Source organism: Pelodiscus sinensis, chromosome 1 (assembly GCF_049634645.1).
Source record: "Pelodiscus sinensis isolate JC-2024 chromosome 1, ASM4963464v1, whole genome shotgun sequence".
NCBI classification, from domain to species: domain Eukaryota; kingdom Metazoa; phylum Chordata; order Testudines; family Trionychidae; genus Pelodiscus; species Pelodiscus sinensis.
The window spans coordinates 231147663-231175110 of NC_134711.1; the positions used below are offsets into that span (position 1 = coordinate 231147663).

The 27448-nt window shown below is 41.6% G+C and overlaps 1 protein-coding gene across 4 annotated transcripts in view; it reads left to right on the plus strand.

Moving 5' to 3' along the window:
• Nucleotides 1-27448, plus strand: part of MAP4K4 (mitogen-activated protein kinase kinase kinase kinase 4) — a 248345-nt gene that overhangs the window by 152025 nt on the left and 68872 nt on the right. For all 4 annotated transcript variants that reach the window (XM_075917256.1, XM_075917252.1, XM_075917268.1 and 1 more), the window contains exons 4-10: nt 8266-8391; nt 14811-14921; nt 18123-18213; nt 19961-20091; nt 23688-23742; nt 24837-24915; nt 27112-27287. In XM_075917256.1, the coding sequence (XP_075773371.1) occupies nt 8266-8391; nt 14811-14921; nt 18123-18213; nt 19961-20091; nt 23688-23742; nt 24837-24915; nt 27112-27287 (769 nt within the window). The remainder of the gene's footprint in view (nt 1-8265; nt 8392-14810; nt 14922-18122; nt 18214-19960; nt 20092-23687; nt 23743-24836; nt 24916-27111; nt 27288-27448) is intronic.

Here is a 27448-nt window from a genome sequence, read left to right on the forward strand (position 1 = left end):
TTATTGGTGGTTATTGTTAAGGAAGAGGCCCAGACATGAAATAGCAGGGCTGCTGGTGGCCAGGGAGTGAGTTGCATAACACAGCTGCCTGGAAATTGGATAACTGATTATGCTTTGCCTGCCTGCACTGTGATAAATGTATCCAGTTCTATCCGCCTTCTTTCTGTCACTCTAACGTGTCACTAGATTTACTCCTAAAGGCTACTAGACTGAAAGGAAATCTCAACCATAGCTCTGTGGGTCCAGTCCTCTTCTTGTTTAGTCACTGTGAACATGAATGAGACCAACTTAGAAGTACTTTTAAATACTGTAGTACCGTGGTCACCAACCAGTAGATCGCGATCTACAGGTAGATCTCGGAGGCTCTAAGATTAGCTCTTGAGCCCTCTCTGAACTGCACACCTGCACGCAGTACATTTACATTAGATTTCCTCATTTGAGGAGCAGCTACTCACCGAGCAACAGCACAGTTGAGTAGCTGCGAGGAATGGTGGGGATATTTTTTTAAAGTAGCAGTGTAAGGATTGGGGATAGCAAGTGATGGAGAGGAGGAGAATAGAGAGGGCGGGGCTTGAAGGAAGGGGCGGGGTGGTAGATCTTGGCTTGGTCTGTCATTTAAAAAGTGATCTTAGGTGTGTAAAGGTTGGAGACCACTGCTGTAGTATTTTCAGAAGGATATCCCATGTAAGCAATGTCTTTTTGTCTGTGACTGTAAATATGCATGGCCAACCTCCAGCATAGCCTGTCCATTATATTTCAAGGCTTGTGTTTGTTTTACAAAAGCGTACATTTAAAAGTCAATTTAAAAATGAATCCAGTTTCCTCAAACATAGGGTCACATAGTTAGAAATGATGAAATTATTGTTTTTTCTCAGGAATGAGAAAGCCCCATGTGCTGTTAAGGAGGGTGCAAGGCTCAGGGAAGGAGACCAGTCAAGTGGAGCAGAGGGAAACCATCCCATACTTGGGACCCTCCTTCCAGATAATGATGTGGTATCCTCTCGCTCTGAGGATACTTCTCTGGGGAGAAAACTCCAGTCATTAGGAAAAGGCAGTAAGGGAAGGATTTGATCTTTAGAAACCTATAGATAGCTGAGTTTGTGATGACCAGGAGAACAGTATGGTGACTTGCCTCCCTTGTGTGAAGGTTGCAGATCTTTCAAGACACCTAGATAGACTTATGTGTAGTGCTGGGGAGGAGCTGGTGGTTGTGGTACATATAGGTACCAATGACATAAGGGAGAGAGGTTCTGGAGGCCAAATTTAGGCTGCTAGAAAAAGAGATTGAAATCCAGGACCTCTGTGGTAGCATTGTCTGAAATGCTTCTAGTTACACGTGCAGGGCCAGGTAGGCAGACAGAACTTCAGAGTCTCAATGCGTGGATGAGACCATGGTGTAGGAGGAGGTTTACATTTATTGGGAACTGGAGACACTTTTGGGATAAGGGGAGCCTACACAGAAAGGATGGGGTGTACCTAAACCAAAATGGAACTAGAGTGCTAAGACTTCACATTAAAAAGATTGTAGAGCAGCTTTTAAATTTAAGGGCTGAGGGAAAGCTGACGGGTACGGAGGAGCACATGGATCAGACACAGACATCTGTTAGGGGAGAGTCTATTAATAGAGAGTCTCTATGCTCTAGTAAAGAGGAGAGGATGGAAGATGATAAAGTATGGGCAAGATCAGATGAGAAACAATCAAATGAAAAAGAGCCTAATATCAGGAAATGACAGACAGATAAATAGTGACAAATCTTTAAAGTGCTTACACACAAATGCTAGAAGTCTAAGTAATCATATGGATGAACTAGAATGCATCATATTAAAGGAGGATATTGATATAACAGAAATCACAGAAACTTAGTGAAATGAGGACAATCAATGAGAGACAGTTATACCAGGGTACAAAATATATCAGAAGGACAGAACAGGTCGTGCTGGTAGGTGAGTGGCACTATATGTGAAAGAAAATGTAGAATCAAATGAAATAAAAATCTTAAATGAACAAAATGATCCACGGAATCTCCATGGATAGTAATTCCGTGCTCAAATAATAAGACTATAGAAGTAGGGATATATTATTGACCGCCTGATCAGGATAGTGATAGTGACTATGAAATGCTAAAGGAGATTAGAGAGACTATCAAAATAAAAAACACAATAATAGTGTGGGACTTCAATGGTCTCCATATTGATTGGGTACATGTCATTAAAGGATGGGAAGGACAAGATGCGGAGGTAAAATTTCTTGACACCTTAAATGACTACTGCTTGGAGCAGCTGGTTCTGGAACCCACAAGGGGAGAGGCAATTCTTGATTTAGTCCTGAGTGGAGTGTAGGATATGGTCTAAGAGGTAAATATAACTGGACCGCTTGGAAAGAGTGACCACAATGTAATAAAATTTAACATCCCTGTGGTGGGAAAAACACTTCAGCTGCCCAACACTGTGGCATTTAATTTCAGAAAGGGGAACTGTACAAAAATGAGTGTGTTAGTTAAACAGCAATTAAAAGCTACAGTGCTAAAAGTAAAATCCCTGGAAGCTGCGTGGAAACTTTTCAAAGACACCATAATAGAGATCCAACTGTATACCTCAAATTAAAAAAAAAAAAACACACAGAAAACTAAAGTGCCACTGTGACTTAACCACCAAGTAAAAGAAGCAGTGAGAGCTAAAAAGGCATTGTTTTAAAAAATGAAAGTCAAATCCTAGTGAGGAAAGCAGAAAGGAGCATAAACTCTGTCAGATTAAGTGTAAAAACATAATCAGGAAAGCCAAAAAGGAGTTTGAAGAACAGCTAGCCAAAAACTCAAAAAGTAATAGCAAAATGTTTTTAAGTACATAAGAAGCAGGAAGCTGGCTAAACAACCAGTAGGGCCTGGACAAGATACTTAAAGGAGCACTCAAAGAAGATACGGTCATGTGGAGAAACTAAATAAATTCTTTGCCTTGGACTTCATGGTTGAGGATGTTAGGGAGATTCCCAAACCTGAGTAATTCTTTTTAGGAGACAAATCTGAAGAATTGTCCCAGATTGAGGTGTCATTAGAGGAGGTTTTGGAACAAATTGATAAACTTAACAGTAACAACTCTCCAGGACCAGATGGCGTTCACCCAAGAGTTCTGAAAGAACTCAGATGTGAAATTACAGAGCTATTAATTGCGGTTTGCAACCAACCTATCCTTTAAATCAGCTTCTGAGTCTAATGACTGGCAGACAGCTAACATGACACCAATATTTAAAAAGGGCTCTAGAGATGATCCTGGTAATTACAGACTGGTAAGTCTAATGTCAGTACCTGGCAAATTAGTTGAAGCTATAGTAACGAATAAAATCGTCAGACACATATATGAACATAATTTGTTGGGGGGGAAAAATCAACATGGTTTCTGTAAAGGGAAATCATGCCTTTCTAATCTACTAGTGTTCTTTGAGGGGGTCAACAAACTTGTGGACAAGGAGGATCCAGTGGATATAGTATTCTTAGATTTCCAGAAAGTCTTTGACAAGGATCCTGTCCAAAGACTCTTAAGTAAAGTTAGTTGTCATGGGATAAGACGGAAGGTACTCTCATGGATTGATAACTGGTTAAAAGACAGGAAACAAAAGGTAGGAATAAATGGTAAGTTTTCAGAATGGAGAGAGGTGACTAGTAGTGTCCCCCAACGGTCTATCCTGGGACCCATCCTATTCAACTTATTTATAAGTGATCTAGACAAAGGTTTAAACGGTGAGGTGGCAAAATTTGCAGATGATACCAGACTGCTCAAGAGAGTTAAGACTAAAGAAGACTGTGAAAGCTTCAAAAAGATCTCACGAAATTGAGTGATTGGGCAACAAAATGGCAAATGAAATTTAATGTTGATAAATGTAAAGTAATGCACATTTGGAAAAAATAATCCCAACTATACATACAATATGATGGGGACTAATTTAGCTACAACTAAACAGGAAAGAGATCTTGGAATTATTGTGGATAGTTCTCTGAAAACATCCACTGAGTGTGCAGCGGCGGTCAGAAAAGCAAACAATGTTAGGAATCATTAAAAAAGGGATAGCGAATAAGAGAGAAAATATCTTATTGTCTCTGTATTAAACCATGGTACACCCACATCTTGAATATTGTGTACAGATATGGTCACCTTATCTCAAAAAGATATATTGGCACTGGAAAAGGTTCAGAAAAGGACAACAAAAACAATTAGGGGTTTGGAATGAGTCCCGTATGAAGAGAGATTAAAAAGACTTGGACTTTTTATCTTAGAAAAAAGGAGACAGGGGAATGAGATAGAAGTATATAAAATCATGACTGGTGTGGAAAAAATGAATAAGGAAAAGTTATTTACTTGTTCCCATAATATAAGAGCTAGGGGTCACCAACTGAAATTAATAGGTAGCAGGTTTAAAACAAACAAAAGGAAGTTTTTCTTTGTGCAGCACACAGTCAACCTGTGAAACTCCTTGACAGATGATGTTGTGAAGACTAGGACTTTAACAGGGCTCAAAAAGGAGCTAGATAAGTCAATGGAGGTTAGGTCCATCAATGGCTGTTAGCCAGGTCGGGTAGGAATGATGTCCCTAGCCTCTGTTTGTCTAGAAATGGATGACAGGAGAGCAATCACATGATGATTACCTGTTGTGTTTACTCCCTCTGGGCATCTGGTTTTGGACACTGTCAGTAGAAAGGATACGGGGCTAGATGGACCTTTGGTGTGACCCAATATGGTGGTTCTTTTATTCTAACAATGTTTAGAAAGGACTTTGATTAACCATCTCATTTTAATACTTTATACAATGTTCTAAACATACCCAGCCCTTACCAAAATGTGTTTAAAAAAAGAAAAGACCAGAACAGGTTAATTCTGGTGCATTTGGCATTCTCCCAGATTAATAATGAAAATGGACTATTTTGGTGGAGAATACTACTTTATAAAATAAATACTATTTCCTTGAGAGCAGGGGCTGCTACTTCTATGCTAAGAAAACGAACTAGAGCAATGTGGATAATATTTAGCTAGCGTCCTGTTACCTGACATCTGTGCGCGTTGGGAACAGTATGCTTTACTATTAGGCATTTTACAAATTGCAAAATAATTTGCTGTTTAAAATTTCCCCATATCAGGTTCTGATACCTTGAAAGAATCAACAGTCTTGCTGAGCTGTTGATTAGCTTGCCCTCCAGTTGAACTGGGGCTTTAGTTTCTCAATACATGTTTCTCATTCTCCTGTTGACCCTCCGAGCCACATACAATAGTCTTCAGACGTTCAAGAGCTAGGCACACCTGCCTGGGCTCAGGGCTTTAGTCCCACTGCAGGGGGGTGGCTAAGGACTCCATCCCTGCAGGAGAGGGGGAGTGTCTTGGGACTCTATCCTGCAGGAGGTGGGTGTCTTGGCTTGGGGCTTCAGTACTGACACTGAGGCTTCGATAGGTGTGACCCATGGAGCTTAAGCCCCAAGACCCTCCTCCCTGCAGAGCGGAAGCCGGGGGAGTCATGTGATCCCTGGTATCCCCTCAGATTTTTGCTAGCGTTTGGTGGCCCCACTTGGTCACATGGTGCTGCCAGGCCCCTCTTTGCACAACTAGTGCTGGAGCCAGGAAGCTGGGAGCTCCAGGAATGGGGAGAGGCAATGGCAAACTGCTGGGAGCTGCGAGGTGAGCTGCTGCTTTTGTTTCGGCCTCTCCTAAGGAGCTAAAGCAGCAGCCCCTTGCTGCAACTTCCAGCTGTTTGCCACAGAGCTAACACCTGGAAGCTGCAGGGAGGGTTTGCTGCGGATAAGGATCCTGGTAAGAGTAAGAGTAAGGGGAGGAGCAGAAGGAGGGACATGACTCAAGCTGTTGGTGGGGGGACTTTTAAATTATGGCCCCCATCATCTTTGGCAGAAGCCCATCCCTTAACACAGGGAAGAAATGCCAAGATCCCCTCCCCCTCTCACAGTCTGGTAGGAAGAGAATGGAGGAGGCATTGGTGGGCTCTACAAGCTGCACTTTTTTTTTTTTTTTTTTAAAGCCACATGTGGCTTGAGAGGTGCAGTTTGGCCACCCCTGGGCTATTAAAAGGACTCGAGGTTAGTGTTGGTTAGGATGGGGGCATAATTGCTGTTTCTTTTCACTAGGGCCGTATCTAGACTACACTAGACTTTTGAAAGAGGATATGCAAATTCTGTGGGAATTCCATATCTTCTTTTGATCTCACTTTCGAAAGCGAAAGTAATTAAGATGCATTTTTTCGTCAGCAAACCCTCCTGTTTGTCGACCAAGCCACGGAAACCTAATTTTTTAAGGAAAAAATTGTCCAGTCCCTCTGCCTTCTGAACATTCCCGCCATAGACAGTCATGCTGCCTTCTGTCATGCGTTCTGCTTCTCACCCTACTCCTCCACATTACACATCCTACCTCTACTTTAAATCCCCCTCCCCCCCCCCACCCCCAGTCTTAGCTACATTGCAGTTGTCATGGTCAGAGCTGGATTAAATTTTTGCAACATTTTTCCTAGAAATGCACTTTTGGAATGCTCAACTATTTGTAAATTTGGGTTGAATTCAGTGAATGTGTTTGTCAGAGAAAAACATCAAACTATTGTTCCGTGGTCTTTGCAAGTAGTTGCTGGTAGTCGAGGTCAAAACATTTCCTTTAGAAACTGTCAGCATGAACCAGTTTGGCACACTTTAAATGATGCTTTGAAGCAATATTTAAAAAAAATTCATTCACCTCAAATACATTTTTTTGTATTATTTGTTTAGCAAAATCCCCAAACTATTTAGGTTTGGCTTCAAACCCAATAAAGTTGTGTTAACTGTTTTGGGGGTGTGGTTCAGCTGCTGATCCAAAAAAATTGATGATTTGCTAAGTGTACCAGTATCTGTTGAAGAAAGCCTCTTATTCTGCTCTGTTTGGGTATGGAAGAAAAGCAGATGCCTTTCTTTGCTTGTGCAGGAATGCTTGACCAAGGGAGCAAAACCCCTTCCTCTGTCTTTGTGTACAATATCCTGTTTACATGCAGGACTCCCAGTCATGCTCTTCCTGATGCGCTTGCTCTTCCTCTGCAGTCATATGAAGCAGCAGCAAACTCTGAGTAGTACAAATGACTCATTCACATCAGTCAAAAAGCTTCTTCAGTTCCCAAGTTGTCTTCCTGATGCAGACTAGGGATGTGAGTGACTAGTCAAGTAGTCAACCACATAAGCCTAGGCGTATCGGGTAGTTAAGTCACTCCTTGACTACTCGCTCTCCCCCTCCCTCTTGTTGCCTCTGGGAAAGCAAGAGTTGATACTGGAGGGGGCCGGCTTAAAAGCCCCACTGTCTCCGTGGTCTGAGAGCCTTGCTGGGTCCTGGACCTACCCCACTGCGATTCTGAATTTTAAATATAGTAAAAGCCACCTGCTTCTTAACCTGCTTAATGCAGACCCACTGTGTCTGTTGCTCTTTGCACAATATGGGTTCCCATCCAACCCACTCCCAAAAGCACACTTCAGCTCTGAAAAGTTGCTCAGCTCAATGATTGTGGTATTTAATTACAACCAGTCCATTTTCCAAGCTCAACACTGTTTGAAGAAATGCAAAATGCCCCCTAATCTCCCCAGTTATAGGGTTGCCAGGTGTCCGGGTTTGAACTGGACTGTCCAGTATTTGAGCTTTCTGTTCGGGGAAACAAATTGAGAAAATATTAATGAGAAAATATAACTGTCTGGTATTTTCTAAATAAGATGTAATGTAGATTGTGATGTAATGTCAAGTGTGTCTGGTATTTTTGTTGAAACCAACTGGCAACCCTACCAGTTGAGTGGATTTTTTTTAGTCCATTTTAGTTTTGAACTGCTTTTTCCAAGTCATGTTGGAGAACTTGTCAGCTAGTTTGTATTTTTTTGTGTTTTTAATTCTATCATTATAATAACTTTGAAGAGAGATACTGTCCAACTTACCATCGCTTTTGATAAAGGAACCCTTCTGGTCTTTCTTAAAACACTGTTGTTTAAAAACATGTTGTATAGGATTTTTTTTACCGTTACAGGAATTGAAATCAATTGTATGTGTCTTTTCAGTCATATTTCCTTTCAGCAATACTGACGTTCTGGAGAATAAATGTTTGTTTCAGATGATTTTCCCAATAGGCACTGAAGTTCTGTGGCATGAAGCCAGATTGTGTTTACTGATCATGCTGCTGATATAAATTGAACTTTCCCTTATATCTGTTCATGCATGAGAAAGGAGCTAAATAATATATTGTCATATAAAATACATGCTTTTTGTTTTGTTCCAAAGGATGAAGAAGAAGAAATCAAACTGGAGATAAATATGCTAAAGAAATATTCTCATCATAGAAACATTGCAACTTATTACGGTGCTTTCATTAAGAAAAGTCCCCCAGGACATGATGACCAATTGTGGGTAAGCAGATGTTTTCTAAGCACGCTCTTTGTTTTTTCCTTTTCCTCTTTATTAAAAAAAAGTTTTTCCTGCAGGACGACTGAGTGACATCATCATGCCACTCTGCATCCCATCTGCCTCCTCTCTCTGCTCTGCCTCCCCCAGCTTGAGCCCAACCTCGCTGCTTCCCCTCGCCACTTGGAATTGCTATTTTAAACCAAGCTCCTACTCGCCTTCCTCCACCCCCACCCCACAGAGCTTTCAGTGCCAAGACACGTGGCACAGTAGCTGGTAGACCCCACATCGCAGCCGTGAGAGCCCAGGGGAAGAGGGTGAGGGATACTGTGCTCAGAGCAGCAGCCTAGGAGTGGGGCTCCCAGCTGGGCTTATGCGCCAGAAGCAGGCTCTTGGGGGATCCCTGCCACCTGGTGTTTGGGGAGCTGGAGTGTGGTGCCCAACTGCTTGGAGTCTGGCTGCCCCCAAGGAGATTCACTCCCTCCCCCCAGCAGCTGGTGGGGGAAGTGAGATGGGGCTCAGGCTGGCAGGAGGCGGGGAGGCCCTGATGCTGGCAGAGGGTGGTGGGAAAAAGGGAGAAGGGACCCAGGCTGGCATGCCCACAGCCCAGTCCTCACCAGTGGCTGGGGCATGGGGGGAAGCTGAGGTTTCCTACACCCTGCAAGAGGGGGGTTGGCGAGTGCAGTGAGCAGGGGGCACATCTCCCTTTTAGTTACTATTTGAGGACAACAGAAAATATAATATTGGGAAAATAACATTAATGAAACTTGGTGTTTCATGGAAGGTGGTGTATTATACAACCAATGGGTTGTATATCCTTAATAAGAAAATTAAGCCAAAAAATGGTTAACGCCTGCGCACCTGGCTCTTACTATGTTGAAACTGCAGAGCTGCAGCAGGGGTATCTCCTTCTCAGCACCTTCCCTTATTGACCAGTTGTGTAGTAGATACTACATGATTACCCAGTTATCTGCCTCTTAACTTCCTTAGGCTAGATGCTAAGGGTGTGTCTAGACTACATGGCTCCGTCGCCATGTAAACTAGTTTACCCGACATAGTCAACGAAGTGGGAATTTAAATAATCCCTGCTTCATTAAAATAAGAATAGCCGCTGCGCTGTGCTGACAATCAGCTGATCCAGCACAGCGCGGCAGTCTAGACACAGATCGGTTGACAAGGGAAGCCTTTGTCAACCGCTCCTGTAAACCTCGTTCCACGAGGCATAAGGGAGTGGTTGACAAAGGCTTCCCTTGTCGACCAATCCGTGTCTAGACTGCCGCGCTGTGCTGGATCAGCTGATTGTTGGCATAGCGTGATGGCCATTTTTATTTTAATGAAGCGGGGATTATTTAAATCCCCGCTTCATTGACTATGTCGGGTAAACTAGTTTACATGGCTCTGTCGACGGAGCCATGTAGTCTAGACACACCCTAAGTTACTATGTAAAAAATATTTCAAAAGCCCCCAAACTGTCTTACTCTTTCAAGGTAGCTTTTTATGCATGTGGTATACCTGTTTTTCTTCTGTTAACGTGTTTGTTACGCAGAATGAGAAGGCATGACTTATGCCCTCTGATTAAGCCCTGAGGTCTGCTTTGGATAACTGAGAATCAAGCATAACACATTAGGTTTTACGCTCCACATATGCCTAATATCCTTCATATTTGTGTTTCCTACTGTTCTCCAGCATGTTTCAAGCTAATAGCATTTCAGACCTATTAACACAATAGCCCTCTAATGTTACAAAGGCAGAACCCGGCATAGGTCAACAATCCTCTACATACCAGAGGAGGAGAGCCAATATCTGAACATAGCAAGAAGCCTGTTTTTCTGTAGTCATCACTAAAAAGACTAATAATGACTAAATACTCAACACAGTATTAACAAGGAGGAAGGGCTGTCAGCTAAAATAGGGAAATAACAGGTTAAACAGTGTTTAGATAAGACAGATGTATTCAAGTCATCAGGGCCTGATGAAATTCATCCAAGGGTAAGTTAGAAGTAGCTGAAGCATTTGGGACCATAAGCTATTATCTTTGAAAACTCACTTAGGACGAATGAGCTCTCAAGGGAATGGAGAAGGGCAAACATAGTATCTTATCTTTAAAAAGAAGAATAAAGGGACCTCAGGTAATTATAGAGCATTCAACATAACTTTGTTACCTCAAAAGATACTGGAACAAATTATGAAACAATCAATTTGTGAAAACTTAGCAAATAATAAATAGGGTTGTACGGCCAGCATGGATTTTCCAAGAACAAGTCATGGCAGACCAACTTTACTAGCTTTTTGGGGGACACTGGGGTAGGAAAGCAGGAACTGTGACACATATTGGTTTTTGAAAGGCTTATGAGTACAGTTCCATGTGGCATTCTCATAAGCAAAATAGGGAAATGCCATCTAGATTAAATTACTATAAGGTTGGTGCACTACTGATTGAAAGACCATACTCTCAGTAGTTATCAGTAAGGCTAAGATTTCGACATTGGTGTTTTTAGTACAAGTAAAAATTCACAGACCATGACCTGTCCATGACTTCTACTGTAAACATTCCTGAGTGAATCTTAGGTGCTGCAGGGCCCCCTGCTATTCTGAGGATGCTCCTACTTGGGCCGAACTTGCTGCCAGGGGCCTCTGTTTGGCTAACCCCAGGGCCTTGCTGCTTAAGTAGTCCCTGAGGCCAGCCACACCAGCTGCTTGGATGGTCCCTGGGGCCATCGACCAGAGGCTTGTATGTTTGCCTCCAGGATTGCTCCAGCAGCAGCCAGTGTGGCTGGCATCAGGGCCACTCCAGTGGCTGGTCCCAGGACTGCCCCAGCAACATCTGGTGTGGCTGGACCCAGAGCTGCCTGAGCAGCTGGCACTAGGGCCAGTTGTTTGAGTGGCCCTGGGGTCAGCTACACGGTCCACTGCAGCTGCAGAATGTCACAGAGGTTGCAGAAAATCATAGGATCCGTGACTTCTGCGACCTCTGTGACACTGCAATGGTAATAGTGAGGTAGCCGTGTTAGTCTGCTCTTGCTAAAACAAAAGGAAAAACTGTGTAGCACTTTAAAGACTAACAAGATGGTTTAATAGGTGATGAGCTTTTGTGGGCCAGACCCACTTCCTCAGAGATCGTATTTTGGAAGAAAATTGGCACAACCATATATACCAAAGGAATACAATGAAAAAAGTGAACACATGATTAAACTGACAAATACAGAAGGTGGGGTGAGGGAGAAAGGGAGGTAATAGCTATTTGAGTCAATAAATGGCTAACCGGGGTGATAAGTGGGGAAGCTATCTTTGTAATGGTTAAGGTAATTAGCATCTTTGTTAAGGCCCATTCGTAAAGTGTCAAATTTAAACATGAAAGAAAGTTCTGAAGTTTCCCTCTGTAATCTGGTGTTAAAGTCTCTTTGAAGTAAGATGCATGTAGTAAGGTCATTAAGACTATGTCCAAGTAGGTTGAAATGAAAAGTAGCTGGTTTTTCCTTGTGAAGATGTCTGATTTGTGGGCAATAATTCTTTGGCGAAGTGTCTGAAAAGTCTATCCAATATACATAGCAGAAGGACACTGTTGGTACATGATGGCATACATTATATTTCTGGATGAACAGGAATATGGCTGTGTCTAGATTGGCATGATTTTCCGGAAATGCTTTTAACGGAAAAGTTTTCCGTTAAAAGCATTTTCGGAACAGAGCGTCTAGATTGGCACGGACGCTTTTCCGCAAAAGCACTTTTTGTGGAAAAATGTCCGTGCCAATCTAGACGCGCTTTTCCGCAAAAAAAGCCCCGATCGCCATTTTCATGATCGGGGCTTTTTTGTGGAAAACAAATCTGAGCTGTCTACACTGGCCCTTTTGCGCAAAAGCTTTGCGCAAAAGGGACTTTTGCCTGAACGGGAGCAGAATAGTATTTCAGCAAGAAGCACTGATTTCTTATAGTAGGAAGTCAGTGCTTTTGCGGAAATTCAAGCGGCCAGTGTAGACAGCTGGCAAGTTTTTCCAGAAAAGTGGCTGATTTTCCAGAAAAACTGGCCAGTCCAGACACAGCCTATGTGTTCTTGATCATATAATTGACATGGTTAGGTCCAGTGATGGTGTCACGAGAGTAAATATGTGGACAAAGCTGGCAACGGTTGGCTGTCAAACTGAGAGTGCGTATCTGATTGGGCCCGCAGGGTTGAGTCTTGGGTCCGGTACTATTAGATGTTTCCATTTGTGACTTGGATGATGGAGGGGAGAGTGTACTTATAAAATTGGTAGATGACACTAAGCTGTGGGATATTGCGAGCACTTTGGAGGATAGGATTAAAATGCAAAATAATCTTAAGAAATTGAAGACTTGCCCTGAAATTCAATAAAGGCAAGTGCGAACTTCACTTATTTTATGAGTGAAAAATAAAATGAAAGCAGGTTGTGGATTCTCATTGAAGGTTTTTAAAAACAGGTATGATGTTCATACCTGAGTCACAGGTTGAGATGCACAGCACCTAACACCACTATGCCCAGAGCCCTCATCCCTGAAACCTCTCCACAGAGAGCAAAGCCTCAGTGCTGGCATCAGGAGTTAGGGACCCTATTGTGCAAGGCTGGGTGGCAGTCCTGACCTGACCTTGCTGCTGACCCTGACCCCTGCATCCTGATGTCTGGGGCTCTGTGGCAGCCCTGACCCTTAACCCCGACAGGTAACAGCTCAAACCCCAATATATAGGGCCTGGTGTCAGTTCCCACCCAGATCCTGCTGTGTTGCAGTCCCAGCCCTGGTCTCCACAGATTTCTAGCACACAGCTGGGCTGCAGCTGTGTGCTAATTGGGTTTCTTGTGGAACCACTGATCTAGGTATTCATCGTCCTGCCTCAGAGCAGGGGCTTGTACTTGCTGACTTCTCAAGGCCTTTTCAAGCTCTACATTTCTGTGATTCTATAATAAGTAACTTTTCCCATTCCCCTCTGGATAGTAACACCATTCCTGCTAATGAAGCCGTGATGCTGAGCAGCTTGAGCAAGTTGCCTTAAAAATAAAGCCGCATTTATGATTTCTTTTTTCTTTAATGCTTGTGAGATGTCCACAGCATCACCATCTTGCATAATTCTCCCCTTAATGGTGGCATTTTTGTTCTCTGCCTTGATAACTGATAAGTATTTAAAATACAGTTATTGTACAGTGTATAGTAAATTGAGTCTTATAAGATATTTTAATATGTGCGTACAGTGATGTTTACTTAAACATATGGTGCCTATGAATAAATCTAGCTTGTGGTAGTGCAAGAGATGTAAGACAGGCATGCACGTTTCAGAGTCAGCATATCTTAAATTTGTTGGTTTCTAAATCAAATATTGGAAATCTCTAAGGGTCCTATGAACAGAGGGAAGTTGTTTTTCAGTGCTTGGACAAATAAAAAGTAATTTAATGTTTTCATTTGAGTTTGCTTTGGGTAACAGTATCCAGCCCCTTAAAAATCTGAGGGGAGAGGGGGAGGGGGAGGGGAATATATATATATATGGATGGTGTGAGCAGTTTAACTCTTAACGCCTTAACATGAGGTTTGTTGAGCAGTGGTGTTAATTGAGACAATCCAGATGCTCAGGATCAAATTACAATGAATAAATCAGACTCTGAAGATGAATTAATATGAGACCTATTCCATATAGAGTACAGTAAACTTCCGATAATGTGGCACCTTTAGGACCCAGGGGGTGCCGGATTATCAGATATGCCGGACTATCAGAAGGCGGGCCTGTGAGGGGTCTGGGATGGAGTGGGAGGGATGCGCCCCTCGGCGCTGCTGAAACTGACCAGCGGCTGAATCGGGGAAGCCAGGGGGAGAGCAGTTCCAATTGTCCAGCTGCCCGGAGCACTTCCGGGTTCCAGATGGTGCCGGACCATTGGATGCCGGACCACAGGAGTTTTACTGTATATCCTTGTTATAATGTCCTTTGGAATAGCAAACCTTGGGCTATAGCAAACGTGCTTCCTGGATCCCACATCAAGCTCTGCCTGCTGTGGTGTTTGAGGATGGGGTGAGAGCTTCTTCAGCATCATGGCTGCAAAGGGTGGCGGGCTGATAGCTCCTCCAGTCTAGGAGTGCAGTTGGACGAAGGCGGGGCTGATAGCCTCTAGCCATTCTCTCTCCCCCCGCCCCCCCCCCACCCCCCCATCCCCAAACACTACAATAAAGCACTAGCTATACTGGAAAACTGGCTTGGACCCTGATGGGTTCATTAAAGCGAGGGTGTAGTGTATGCCTGATACATAATAGACACAATGGGGTCGGATCCAGTCTCCATATGGAGACATTTAACCTGACTGTTGGCTCTGTGTGACACGAGCATTGTTTCAAACATTACTGTGATCATGCCCTTAGTTCTTTTGCTGCTGGGCACAAGTGTGTGTGTTGTGCTTAATGCTGGCTTTGTCCTTATGTTTCTTTTGCAGCTTGTTATGGAATTTTGTGGAGCAGGCTCTATCACAGACCTTGTGAAGAACACAAAAGGAAACACTCTAAAAGAAGACTGGATCGCATACATCTCCAGAGAGATTCTCCGGGTGAGGAAAATAGTCCATTGTGTCTGGGGAAAAAAAGACAGTCCTATTTCTGTACTAACATAAATACAGCCGAAGAGTAGTGTCTAGGTTGAGCTTCTAGGAATAAAAGCCTCCAATAGCTGCCGTGTACTACAATGGCAGTCTTGCTCAAAAGGTGATAACTGTGTCATGGGAGTCCATTGGAGTTTGAGAACCAGGTTCCGCACCTCTGTAGCACACTAGGGCTATGTCTACACTGCGGAGCTATTTCAGGATACCTCCGGTATCCCAAAAGAGCTATTCCGCGGCTTAAGAGCAAGTCCGTTAAATCGAAGTACAGTGGGCTCACTATTCCCACATCTCTGTAAACCTCCTTGCACCAGGGATAATGGATGTTTCGGAATAGTGCCTTATTTAGAGGTAAGGCTGCAGTGTGGGTGCACCCTCGGAATGTAAAATCCCGGATGATCAATTAACTGGTAAAACAGTAGGCTTGCCTAGTGTTTAACTTTCTCTGATTACAGCAGGATCCAGCCTGGCTAAAGCAGTCCCCAACCCATGGAGCTTCCACCTCCAAACCCGCACTGGGCCTAGGGCTGTCTCTGCCATTCTCAATCCCTGCATGGGGACTGAGGCTGCCACTGGCTCCCAGTCCTTGCCCGAGTAGCCCCTGTGTGCAGTGGGCCTGGACTCCTTGCACGCAGAGGATGCTCTGGATGGCGGGAGCAGCTCCTGGCCATGGTGCGCCCTCTGCGGGGCTGGAGATGACCCCTGCCTGCGTCATGCAGGGAAGCTGCTCCAGTCCCTCTCCACTGTTGCTGGTTCAGCTGGTAATGCTTACTGGTTCTGATTAGGATGATGCTTACCTGGGAACTGGTTAACCTCTCACATCCCCGTAGCACACTGGGCTACGTAACACCTCAGTATCAACACTGACATCATAAAAAATGAGATTTAGGTTGAGACTTTGAGAAATGCCCAGTGCTGTCTCTGTTCCTCTTGAAGTGAACGGGAGTTGAGTGAGGCATGCCTTTGAAAAATCCCACTCTTAGTGAATCTGTTGTGAGATCCCACTTAAAGCAGCGTGCAAACTGGTGTGTCCGATTAGGCATGTCTCTTACTGGTATAGAGTACTAAGCAGTTGTACTCTTTAGAAAGAGGGCTGCCATCTACAGCAGTTAAATGGAGATTTGGAGTTCATTACTTTTCAAGTCTCATTTCTAGCCAGTACAAGGGAATAGTGTCTCTTGATTTGGCATTTGATTGCTACAGTGAGTCAAACCGGTCCAGCTTTCCACGGTCAATTTAAAGAGCAAAAAGCCTCACAACCTTACCATTAGTATAGAATGCGAATAGAATTGCTCCAGTAATAATCCCTGTATTTAAGGGTTTCGTGTTAAAGAAAAGCATAAGTGGTCCTTACGTAAATCAGTGCTTCTGGAATCCCCATTTGTGCACTGTGCATTTATACACTTCTGGCAGAATGATTTTCAGGGAGGTGAGGGAGCAAAAGACAAGGCAGGAGGCCAAGTTTCTAACTCTGAGCACTGGTGCAAAGTGCTGCTGTTGGGCACATTCTTTCTTCTTGTTTACTAGCAAATAGGAATGCGAGTGACATGAATACCCAATGGCAGCTGTATGAGAGTCACGTGGACAACTGATTTCAGTACCGTAACATTCAGCTTGACTAATGTTAAAGTTGCATTTGATCGGTAACGCTTGTGAGACTGTACACACATTGTTATGCACCTTCTAGGTTCTCATCAGGTAAGGATGGGAAGCCACACTCAGTGTGTAACAAAGAGAATGAAAGTTAGATGAGCTAGTAGGCTAAAGAGAAGAGTGTACAAAATGCACCTTTGTATGCCAGATGGTGAGACCACTGTCCAAAATTTGAACTGCAAGTAGTAACTATTTTTTTACTTTTCTCTGTCCTCCTATTCCATCCCATACACAGACATATTTTCCATATGAATGTTAAGAGGTGAGAACACCTGATTATTTTCTTGGCTGATGCCCTGTGGCATGAGGCTTTGTAAATTTTTGTGCCAAGTCATGGTAACCAGAAGCTTTAATTTTCACAGAAAACCAATCTAACGTCAGTGTTAATGCCCTGCAGATGATCTCAAGGACGTTCAACGTTCATAACATTAGCTCTTAACATCTGCAAGGAAGAGTTCAAAATTGTATTGTTTGTCATGCTAACAGTTAAAAAAAAGAATAGCCAAACTGTTCTGTAGGCAAATGAGTGTTTAATGAAGAACATGTGTTGGAAAATACCGTTTTACAGCAACTTACTGCTCTTTAACCTTCTGTAACTGTAAAACTTTTTAAAAAATTTAAGAATACGTGAGGGCAGCATGAGCAAGCAAGATGATGCCACAAGAGAGTATAAATTTCCAAAGGGACTCCTGGAGAGAAACCAAAATAAAGTCCGTTTCTGAGACGTTTGTCTGTTGCTCCACATATTGCAGTAGATAATAAAATATCACATGCTTGCCCCTCCTCCCCTGCACAGGGCTTGTGCAGTGTGATGCTCAGAGGCATGCATCCAGGTGCTGTATCCACAAAAAGCACCATCTGCCAGTAGGTTTTGTTTCCTTTGGAAAGTATAATGCTCCTTTTTTTTTTTTAAATGCAGTCTGTTTTGAAAGAGAATGATCAGAGCTCAAATTTATAAAGGCTAAACAACAGAACTGTAACTTTGCCAGCATGCTGTTGTCTGTTGCCAATATCCATATACCCCCTGACATAAACTCGGTACCCCCTTTTCTTCTCCTGAAATCTCTCTCATTAAAATGTAGGTGGGTTGGTTCATTTCCCACCCTAAATTCCCATTCTTTTAAAGGTGACCCTGTGTGTGACTGAACTCCAGTTTCATTGCATTTGAAAGTTCATGTGATCTAAAATTTCTTAAAGCTACAGCTGAAAAGCATTTGTAAAGCACAGATGTTGGACTTTATTTGTGTACAGTATGTGCACAACCTAAGGCCTTTCTCCCTGTTAGCTTATGAAAATCTAGGCGGGTGGTATACTGCTAGAAGTCTATTGTGGATCATGTTTTATGCATGCAGGACCCCAGCGGCCCCTGGAGAATGGTGGGGCTCTTTTTAGAACAGCTGCCAGGGTAACTAATGAAGTATATCTGTGTCAACTCTAGACTTTTTAGGTTGTTGGCTTAACAGCAACAATTTCATAACATCTACCTTTTTTTAAATGAAGGGATTGGCACATCTGCATGCCCACCATGTGATTCATCGGGATATCAAAGGGCAGAATGTATTGTTAACAGAAAATGCAGAGGTGAAGCTTGGTAAGTTGGCAAGCATGTTCACTTGCTGTTTTGTTTGTTTGTTTGCTTGATTCCTAACTTTATTTTATCTCTTAGGAGTCTGGCATGCTCTTCATTACAATAATATACACTGTGTCGTTGCTGAAATGTGAGTCAGGACATGGGTCTTATACCTTCCCCCCTCTCTCGAGTGCAGGAATTGTTATGGTTGTGGCTCTCATACCAACATCAGTGGGTAGATCACTCCTTGTCCCTCACTTACTCTTTGTATGACTGTACAGGTCAGCTCAGAGCTAGAATGGGTTCTGCTTTTGTTGAGTTTGGGCTCAGAAGCCAACGACACAAAATTAGGAGACGTTGGGTGTCTTCCTTTGTATCTACTTTCAGTTAAAGAAGGATGGGCACTCAGGCTCCAGACCTATACATCTACATAATATGTACAGCACTCACAATTGGTCTGTGGCATAAAGTCTAAGTGGGGTTCAGCCCTGGAAAGCCTATTTGGAACATTTGAAGCTACTATCATTTCTGGCCACTTCTGTTGCAAACAAAAGAGTCACATGAGACCTGCTCTTTCCTCCCTCCCCTCCAACCCATTACAAATTAATTGTTCAGACATGTACTGTGTAATTGGTGGTTTACACATACTGAGGTTCAACTACCTGTTTGTTTTGAAGAGTTCTTCAGTCTCCAAGTGGGCGAACACTTTCATGCTGACTTATTTTCTTTCTTTCAGTTACTACACATGTTAACGTTCTGTGTTTGTTGTGTTGTAAGGCTGCCACCTTTCACTTGATGAAATATAGACCCAAGTTTAGGACCTCCTGCCAGGCCCAAACCCCTTAAACCATGCTTTGTACCTTCTTTCTAGATGGAACTTTGAAAGATGCCTTGTCTGCTGGGATAGAAGTGCTCTAGAGAGCTGCCCATTGCTTGGTCCTCTAAGCAGGACACAGCAGCTCCTATACTATTGATTCATTAGGGCTTATCTGCACAAATTTGGCACTGATTTGGTAGAAAAACAGTTTTAGTTACATAAGTGCAGGCCCTAGTATGGATACAGCCACACCACTATCAGGGGCCTTGTAGCCGTATAGCTTGGTATATTACATTTACTAAAACAAGTTATACCAGCATATAATGCATCAATTCAATGAAATTGTTTTTTACCAGCTTTAATGAATTAGTAACTGCAAAAGCTGCATGTAAATGAACCCCAAATTAGTATATTTTGATCTGCACTGAGCATGTGTTTCCCATTATGCCTCATTCATAATTTCATATGTGTTAGGACAGAAAGCAGGCTAGTGAGCAATACTTGAATTTTCTCTCCTGGATTCTGGGCAGAGAGAATGGAGAAATGCATAGTACCCCAGTTGACCTGGGGGTACTGCTCTACCAGGAGAGAACCTGTGGAAACCTGGTTCGCTCTGGATAAGCCAAGACATCAGACAAGGCATGATTAGTAGAGATGGCAAGTCTCCCACTGCCCCAAAGACAACATCTTTGCATCAATTTTCTCTGCTCTGGAAAGGATAACCCCACAGGTAATGGGAGAGGTTCAGAAGAGAGAGTTGTATGTTACTTTTTCCTGACTTCATGGTCTGACGCATGAAGACACTGGTGGTCTGAGCATTTATCTTAATAGTTTCTCTTGAACATGGCTCTCCCATGTGGATCTTTTGCATTAGAGAAGGAATCACAGGCTGGTGGGGTTTTTTTTTTTTTTTTAAACTCTTGTTTCATTTTAATATTTTCCCACCCACAGTCGATTTTGGTGTTAGTGCCCAGCTGGACAGAACGGTTGGCAGGAGAAACACATTTATTGGAACTCCATATTGGATGGCTCCAGAAGTTATTGCCTGTGATGAAAATCCAGATGCTACATATGATTACAGAGTAAGGAAATTTTGTTCAGACAGTAATAAAATAGTTGCATCTAGTATCCCATGATCATGAATTAAGGTAGTTCTTATATTTGTCTCTTAACACTGTGTCTGTATGATTGGGAGAGTGATTTCTTGTAAATGTAAGCTTGTATAATATGAATACATAGTAGAGATTGTTACAAAACTATCATAATTAATAACACTCTATTTGTTAATTGTACTATAGTAGCTCCTAAGAGTCTCTGGCAGGGACTGAGCCCTTGTGCTAGGCACTACAAAAAGGCATAGAGGAGACTTATCAGTTGTGGTGTTTTTCAATTGCTTTCAATACCTTAGCATTTTAAGCAAAATGCAGGACAATGTAGCACTTTAAAGACTAACAAGATGGTTTATTAGATGATGAGCTTTCGTGGGCCAGACCCACGAAAGCTCATCATCTAATAAACCATCTTGTTAGTCTTTAAAGTGCTACATTGTCCTGCATTTTGCTTCAGCTACCCCAGACTAACACGGCTAAATAGTGATAGAAATGTAGCATTTTAAATTACTATATCCTGCGCTTATTGTGGTGATCTCAGATTTAACATTTGCCTTAGTCTCCCTCTGAAATGCATATTTTGCCAGGGTACCAGAGTTATGTTACAGTGTAACACTGAAGGAGCTAGTTAAAGAGATTGTCCTGGTCTGAGAGATCATCTGAATGTTGATCCCTGTGATTGGGCACAGCTCTCCACTCATTTCTTCCTGCACAAATAGCCTTACCAGCTCCGGTTTGTAACCACACTATGTAGTTTCTTTCTTACATCAGCCACTGTCTCTTTCCACTGCCGTACACCAACTCTACTTAGTGATGTACAATCATCCCCTTTTGCCAGAGAGAAGAGCTCTTTCTCCAGGCATAGCTCTCCCTTTTCTTTGGCCCTCCTGACTTTTCTCCCCTCCTTCTCCTGCACTTTGTTCTGTCATCCTTTTCTGTGCTTACTGTTAAGGGACTTAAGTGTCTCCTGAGCTCTCTCCATCTGAGGTGGAGCTAGTAATTAATCTTTCTGTCAATCATGCCCTCTGCTGGAGTGGGGGAACTAATTGGATTTATGTTGACCAGTGTACTGGTTCAGCTGCTTTTTTTCAGGACTCTGTCACACTCACATAGAAGATTTATCCAGCACACAGTACTTTTCTCCATAAATTAATCGGACAAACTTGTCCTGTACTGTGCTTCAAACACCAAATCCAGTCTCTCTAAAACTAACATTGGCATGATATTTGCATCAGTAGTTGCTTTTGGTTTTGCTACATCTTCTAAAGCTAAATTCCTTTATAGAAGCTTTCTAGAAATCTCCCAAGTACTTTTTAGCTTGTTTCAGGGAACCACAAGAGAGGCAATAAAATATGAGTTTTTATTGTGTTTCTAATCTTCACACAGACTAGCACGTCTCTTCAAGCATTAAAACTAGCAGAGGTAGCAAGGAAATGTGAAAGTCTGTGATGACTATTACCTCAAGAGCACTGGAGCTCACAGTTTGGGCTTGATACTCATTTTAGATATATGAATCTCCATCGTTGATATTCTGCACACTTAAACATCTAACTAGGATCAAGCCCATGTGTCTTCATTAGTAACTTTACATATTCCTTGTCCTGACTGAGATCTGTGAGAAAATTTAATTCCTTTCAGGGTAGAGTTGGTAAATGTAAAGGTGAAGATTAAAGTGAGATGACAGATCACGATAGACAGAAATTATTTTGAGGGGGAGAATAACTGCCAACTAATCTTCATATTCAATTTTTCAAGGGGATGAAAGCGTTAAAGGGATTCCCTGATGGTACATCTAAACTGCAAGCTTCTTTTGAAAGAAGCTTTTTCGAAAGAGCTGTTTTGAAAAGGTTTCTTTTGAGAGAGCATCCACACACAAAAAAACAGTCCAAGACTGCTTGGACGCTCTCTTGAAAGAAAGCTCGGATTGCCATTCAGAGTATGACCACTAGGGCACTTGTGCTTTATTCGATTGCCTCTTCTTTCGAAAAATGTCCCTGTTCTGCATCTACACGCGTCTTTTTTCGAAAGAGCTCTTTTGAAAAAGGCATTCTTCCTCGTAATATGAGGTTTACCAATGTCAAAAAAACCCTGCGTTCTTTCGATTTAATTTCGAAAACGCAATTGCCATGTGGATGCAGGTGAAGTTTTTTTGCAAAAAGGGCAGTTTTTTCAGAAAAACAATGTAGTCTAGACATACCCTGAGGTGTACAAGTTCTGTGATTTACACTCATTTCTCTTAAAACACTCCCTTGTTGCTCCGGATATGAAATGGAAGGACTTCACATAGACATCCATCTCAATATTCCTTCTCCTTTTTTAGAAACATAGTGTTTTACAAACACACTTTGTTTGTAATCATTGCAGTTGGTGGTTTGAGCCAGAAGAAACTGGTAACTGGCTGGGACGCTTCTGGGGTCTGAAAATGCAATTGTTCCATTGCTTGGAGGTAATGGCTTGTACAGAGAAGAGTTTGTTCACCCATTCCAGTGAACAGTATTCAAAAAGGGTTATCAGCCTGGAAGCTCTGAATACCATTTTCCTCAATAATAGTTCTTTTCCCCAAATCCCTAATGGGAGCGTTATGGTCTCCTGTCAGGACCTACTGTAGTTCCTTGAGCTCAGTTCCACTCCAGGACTTTTCTGCTCTTATTTATTTTTGGTGTTCCTGTGGTAGAAAACAATCTCAATTATAGTTTTGATTCAGCAGGGAATGCAATTATCTTCTGGTCTTAGTAGCAATCCAGAGCTAATATCCTGAAAGATTTCCATTCTAGGCTCTCTCTTGGGTAATGCTACAAACAATGTAAGACTTCTGGGATGAGACTTCCTTGTGCCACCAGTGTTCCAAGGAATAGTATTTTCTTATTTTTCTTGGTCTCATAGCCATTTGCCTATGTCTCTTGGCATTACGAATTCATGCTTCTATGACTTGTTTTACTTTTATTGGGACAACATGAAGGTAGTGGTATGCCAGAATTGTCAATAAGCAAGGATGGGCTCAATTTTTTAAAATCCCTATATAAAATACTATTAGATTATCAAGAGCGGAAATGAATTTTAAAAAATCTGATTTCTAAAACTATTTTATTTAAGGTTTTGTATTTCTGATCATTAACATGTGAAAATTGACTTGGTTTTTTTTCACTTTTGTTTCTAGTCTTCGTTTTCAGGGTCTCTCATGCGAGCATAGTGCTTCAGCATTTGGATGGCAAAAACTACCGGGAATGTTTACCCCTTAACAATAACTGTATTCATGTATCATCATTTTTTCAGATCTTAACTTCCGAGCAAATTTGACCTAATTATGTCTTGACATGTCCTAATATGAAAGTGTTTATATATTAAGATTTTTTTGTGTACAATGTTGTGTGTATGTATGTAAGTGATGGATGGTATCATATTTAGCTTTTTATTATAGAGTTAGAAGAAGAAAAGCCATGTTAAAAACTGTTGTGTAAAACCTAGGTAGCTGATTTTAGTTTCTTACCTGCAGTGCATTAGTAGATGTCATTACCTTAGTATGAAAACAAGAAAGTATGCCTACTAACATATGGTCTCTCTCTTTGCAGAGTGACCTCTGGTCATGTGGCATTACAGCCATTGAAATGGCAGAAGGAGCTCCCCGTAAGTGATATACGTGTTTTTTCCTAATGGGTCTCATTAAGGCAGAAACATATTCTTAGGAGTTGCTGGTTGTAATCCAAACCCAGTGTTGAGGTTTCTGAAAATGCACGGATGGTGTGTGTCTATGCCCTTTTTTTTCTGCTCCATAAATACAAAATCCTATAAATGGCAACTCTATTAAAGGGTATTGGTGTTAAAACATCACTGTGCAGAGACTGTGATTTTAACGTAATAGAAATGACAAGACTATTTGGAAGCCAGTGGATGGGATCTGTAAAAATCTTGACTGAGATATATTGGGGCTTTGGAATTGTGTCCATGTAGAAGTGGTGGAAGCCCGTTTCTTGGAATATTTAGAACCAGATTTGGCGGGGGGGGGGGGAGGAGAGAGGAAGGAATACTAAAAGTGTGTACTGGCTTAAAAAATCCTGCCCTATCTGAGGGAGAGACTGGATGACTTAGTTCGTCCATTCTCTATCTGATTTCTGCGAGTCTCTGTAATAACATTCTTCTTGAACTCTGAGTCTTAAAATCTCCTCTTGTGAATTGTTTTCGCCTTCATTGGACATTGTAGCAGATTCTCGAAAGACTGTGATTTTAAATTATGAATCTATCTTTTTGGCAGTGAGGTTCAGCTGAAGTTGAGCTTTCAGGAAATCCTCAGGAGATCCGAGCTCCTCTCCGCATTTTGGCCCCCAACCTGCTCTGTCTCTACCCTTGTTGCTTTTATGAACTGTGACACAACAGAAGGCCCTTAAGTTTTGGGACAGTGCTACAGAGGAGGCTGACTCTCCTTTCCATAAGAAAGGTGGATATCTGTGCGCAGAGGGTCCCCTCCATGTTTGGAGCTGAGGGGATAATCTATGCCTTTATTTTTGGTCACCTTAAACTCAGAGTTAGGAGCAGAATTGTCGTCTTAACTTTTGCATTTCAGTTCAATTCTGCTTAATGTTGGTCCCATGTCAGTCATACTTGTCGATTGGTGATGGGGAAATGTGTGTGGAAATGAAATAATCCAGAAGTGAAGACAGTGACAATGCAGAGTCATGAGAAGGGGAAAAACAACTGAACAAAATTGTATATATTTTTTTCAGCCCTCTGTGACATGCATCCAATGAGGGCACTGTTTCTTATACCCAGAAACCCTCCACCACGGCTAAAATCCAAGAAATGGTATGTTCAGGCTACTCTGGTTTTTTGTGGTCTGTTTCATGTTTCCTTTACAACATAGCACTTTCTTATCTTTTATTTCATGACCTGCTTTTTGTTATCATTTCTGTAGAACTATAAAATAATTTAAGCTGGCTAAAATCCATTTTTAATTTTCTTCTGCACTGTTGAATCAAAACACAAAATCAGATGTGCATTGATTATTTTTTAGCTGGATTTTTAAGCAAAATTTTGTCTTTGAATCATAAGAGAAAAAATGAGCTGTTCTGTTGATAGAGCAGCATCATATGAAGGTGACAAATTATACCACAGCTCAAAGCCTAGACTTGTGCTGCATTCCTAATATGCAGTATCTTTTCTAAGATTCAGTATTATAAAGAAAGAGGACAGCACCATTGACTTCTAGATGCTGAGTTGAAAGGAACTATTAAAATTAATGAAGGCTTTTACTATAATTATTGCAAACGATTGAAATAGTTCTTCTTGCCAGCTGGGAATAATCCCTGAACAATACAGAATTTTCCTCCCCATTATTAGACACGATTGACTTGTAAGAAGCAATAATTTTCACTGGAAGGAGAAGTTATGTAGGTTGAACATGATAACCTTACAGTTGTCAATGAAAGCCTCAGTATTAACAAGTAATGCTTTACGGTGCTCTCTTCTTAAGCAAAGGAAAAGTGGGTGTTTCATGTAAGGTATATACTCTCTGTGAATGGAAATTGTATGACTAAGAGGTTGAATGGTAGTATGCTGTCAAAGAAAAATTAGTAAAGTGATGTGACCAGTTACACTTATCTATATATATAACATAATTTACTTTTATTGATTTGGTACACTTGATCTTGTCTGGAGTGACTTTCTCATCCAGTAATAACTGTGGAGTGTCTGCGTGAGTGTGTGTATTTTAAATAGACTTTTTTGAAACATGGGATTTATGAGTTTATTTTAAAAGGGGATAAAAATATTTGTTTTAGATATAATCATTCCCTGTAACGTTTTTAATTCCTAAATTGCAGCATTTTGCTAGTATATAAGGACCAGAAAGTTAAACTGGCTAAAAACAAGAGTGATACTTGATTCTGATTTTAATTGACAAGGTGAATGAAGAGCAAAAAGTAAAGAGGATAAGTGATTAAAAATCCCCACTTTTATACATTTGGGCAAAGGAAAAATAAATTATTGCTATCCTGACAGTGTATCTTTGAGTGCCTCATGTACTCCTGGGGGCATCGTTGCACCAAAAAAATCAAAATTTCTGTGCAGTGTTTTAAAATGCTACAGATTTTGTAAAAATAATAGCACATAATCATGCTGGTTTCACTTATTTTGGTGATTTATTTCAAAATACCTGTCAACAAGAATGTCAGTAACACAGACATACAAAAAAAATTCCCCCAGAAATAGAGTTGAAGAAACTCTATAACCATGAAGTTAATAGAGTTTGTATGAAGTTTACTGTGTTCCAGCCTCCCTTCCCCTCAGGGCATGCTGGAAACTGTAGTTGTCAGGAACACACTAGCTCCCTCTTCATTCTCCAGCAGTGTCTTCTATATGTAAGCTGGGCTCTGCCAAGTCCAGTGGCCCATAGTGATAGTTACCGGCACTGCAGCCCATTTCTGTACGGGAAAGGAAATTCTGCATGCACAAGGTTAATTTCTGTAACGTTCTGCATTGGCACAGTGGTGTAGAATTGTCCCAGGAATACTCATGGAATGTTTACCACTTAGGTAAATCACGGAGTTATCTTGCTGCTCAACATGCATTCCTCATCCCCATATCCACCAGATAAAGATTAATTGAATTCTGTCATTAACTTCAGGAGTTAAATCAGGAATTGATTTGGTTCTCTGTGCCTTGATTGAACAAAGTATATGGCATTAAGTATTCAGAAGGTCTTATGTTAAAAATGCATAGTTGTTCTTTTTAAAAACCAAAATGTTCTTCAGTTCCAACAGACTTGTTCCACTAAGTCAGGTGCAGATAAAAACATGTGGGTATTACTTGCAATTATGGAAGAGTCCCCAAATTGTCTCGGTTGTGTTCTTGTGGCTTTCTTTGAAGACATTTGTCTAAGACACCATTTATGCTGATAGACAGAGACACGTTGTTTTGCGGGAAGAAAACTGAAGGCTTTTGGACTAATGAAAAATGGATTATTTGAGTTTTAACTTTATGCTTTTTATTCTTTTTCCTCAGGTCAAAAAAGTTCTTTAGTTTTATAGAAGGCTGTTTAGTGAAGAACTATATGCAGAGACCCTCCACTGAACAGCTTTTAAAACACCCTTTTATACGCGATCAGCCAAATGAAAGGCAAGTCCGAATCCAGCTTAAGGATCATATAGACAGGACCAGAAAGAAGAGAGGAGAGAAGGGTATGCAGACTTCAAAAACTAATCCTGTGTTTATTTGTATATATTTTAAAAACGGATTATTTGATATTTCACCAACTTCTGATTCTATACAAAAAATCTAAGACCTTGTAGTTATCATGTAGACAAAGCCTGTGGATTAAACTGAAGTTCACATCCCAATG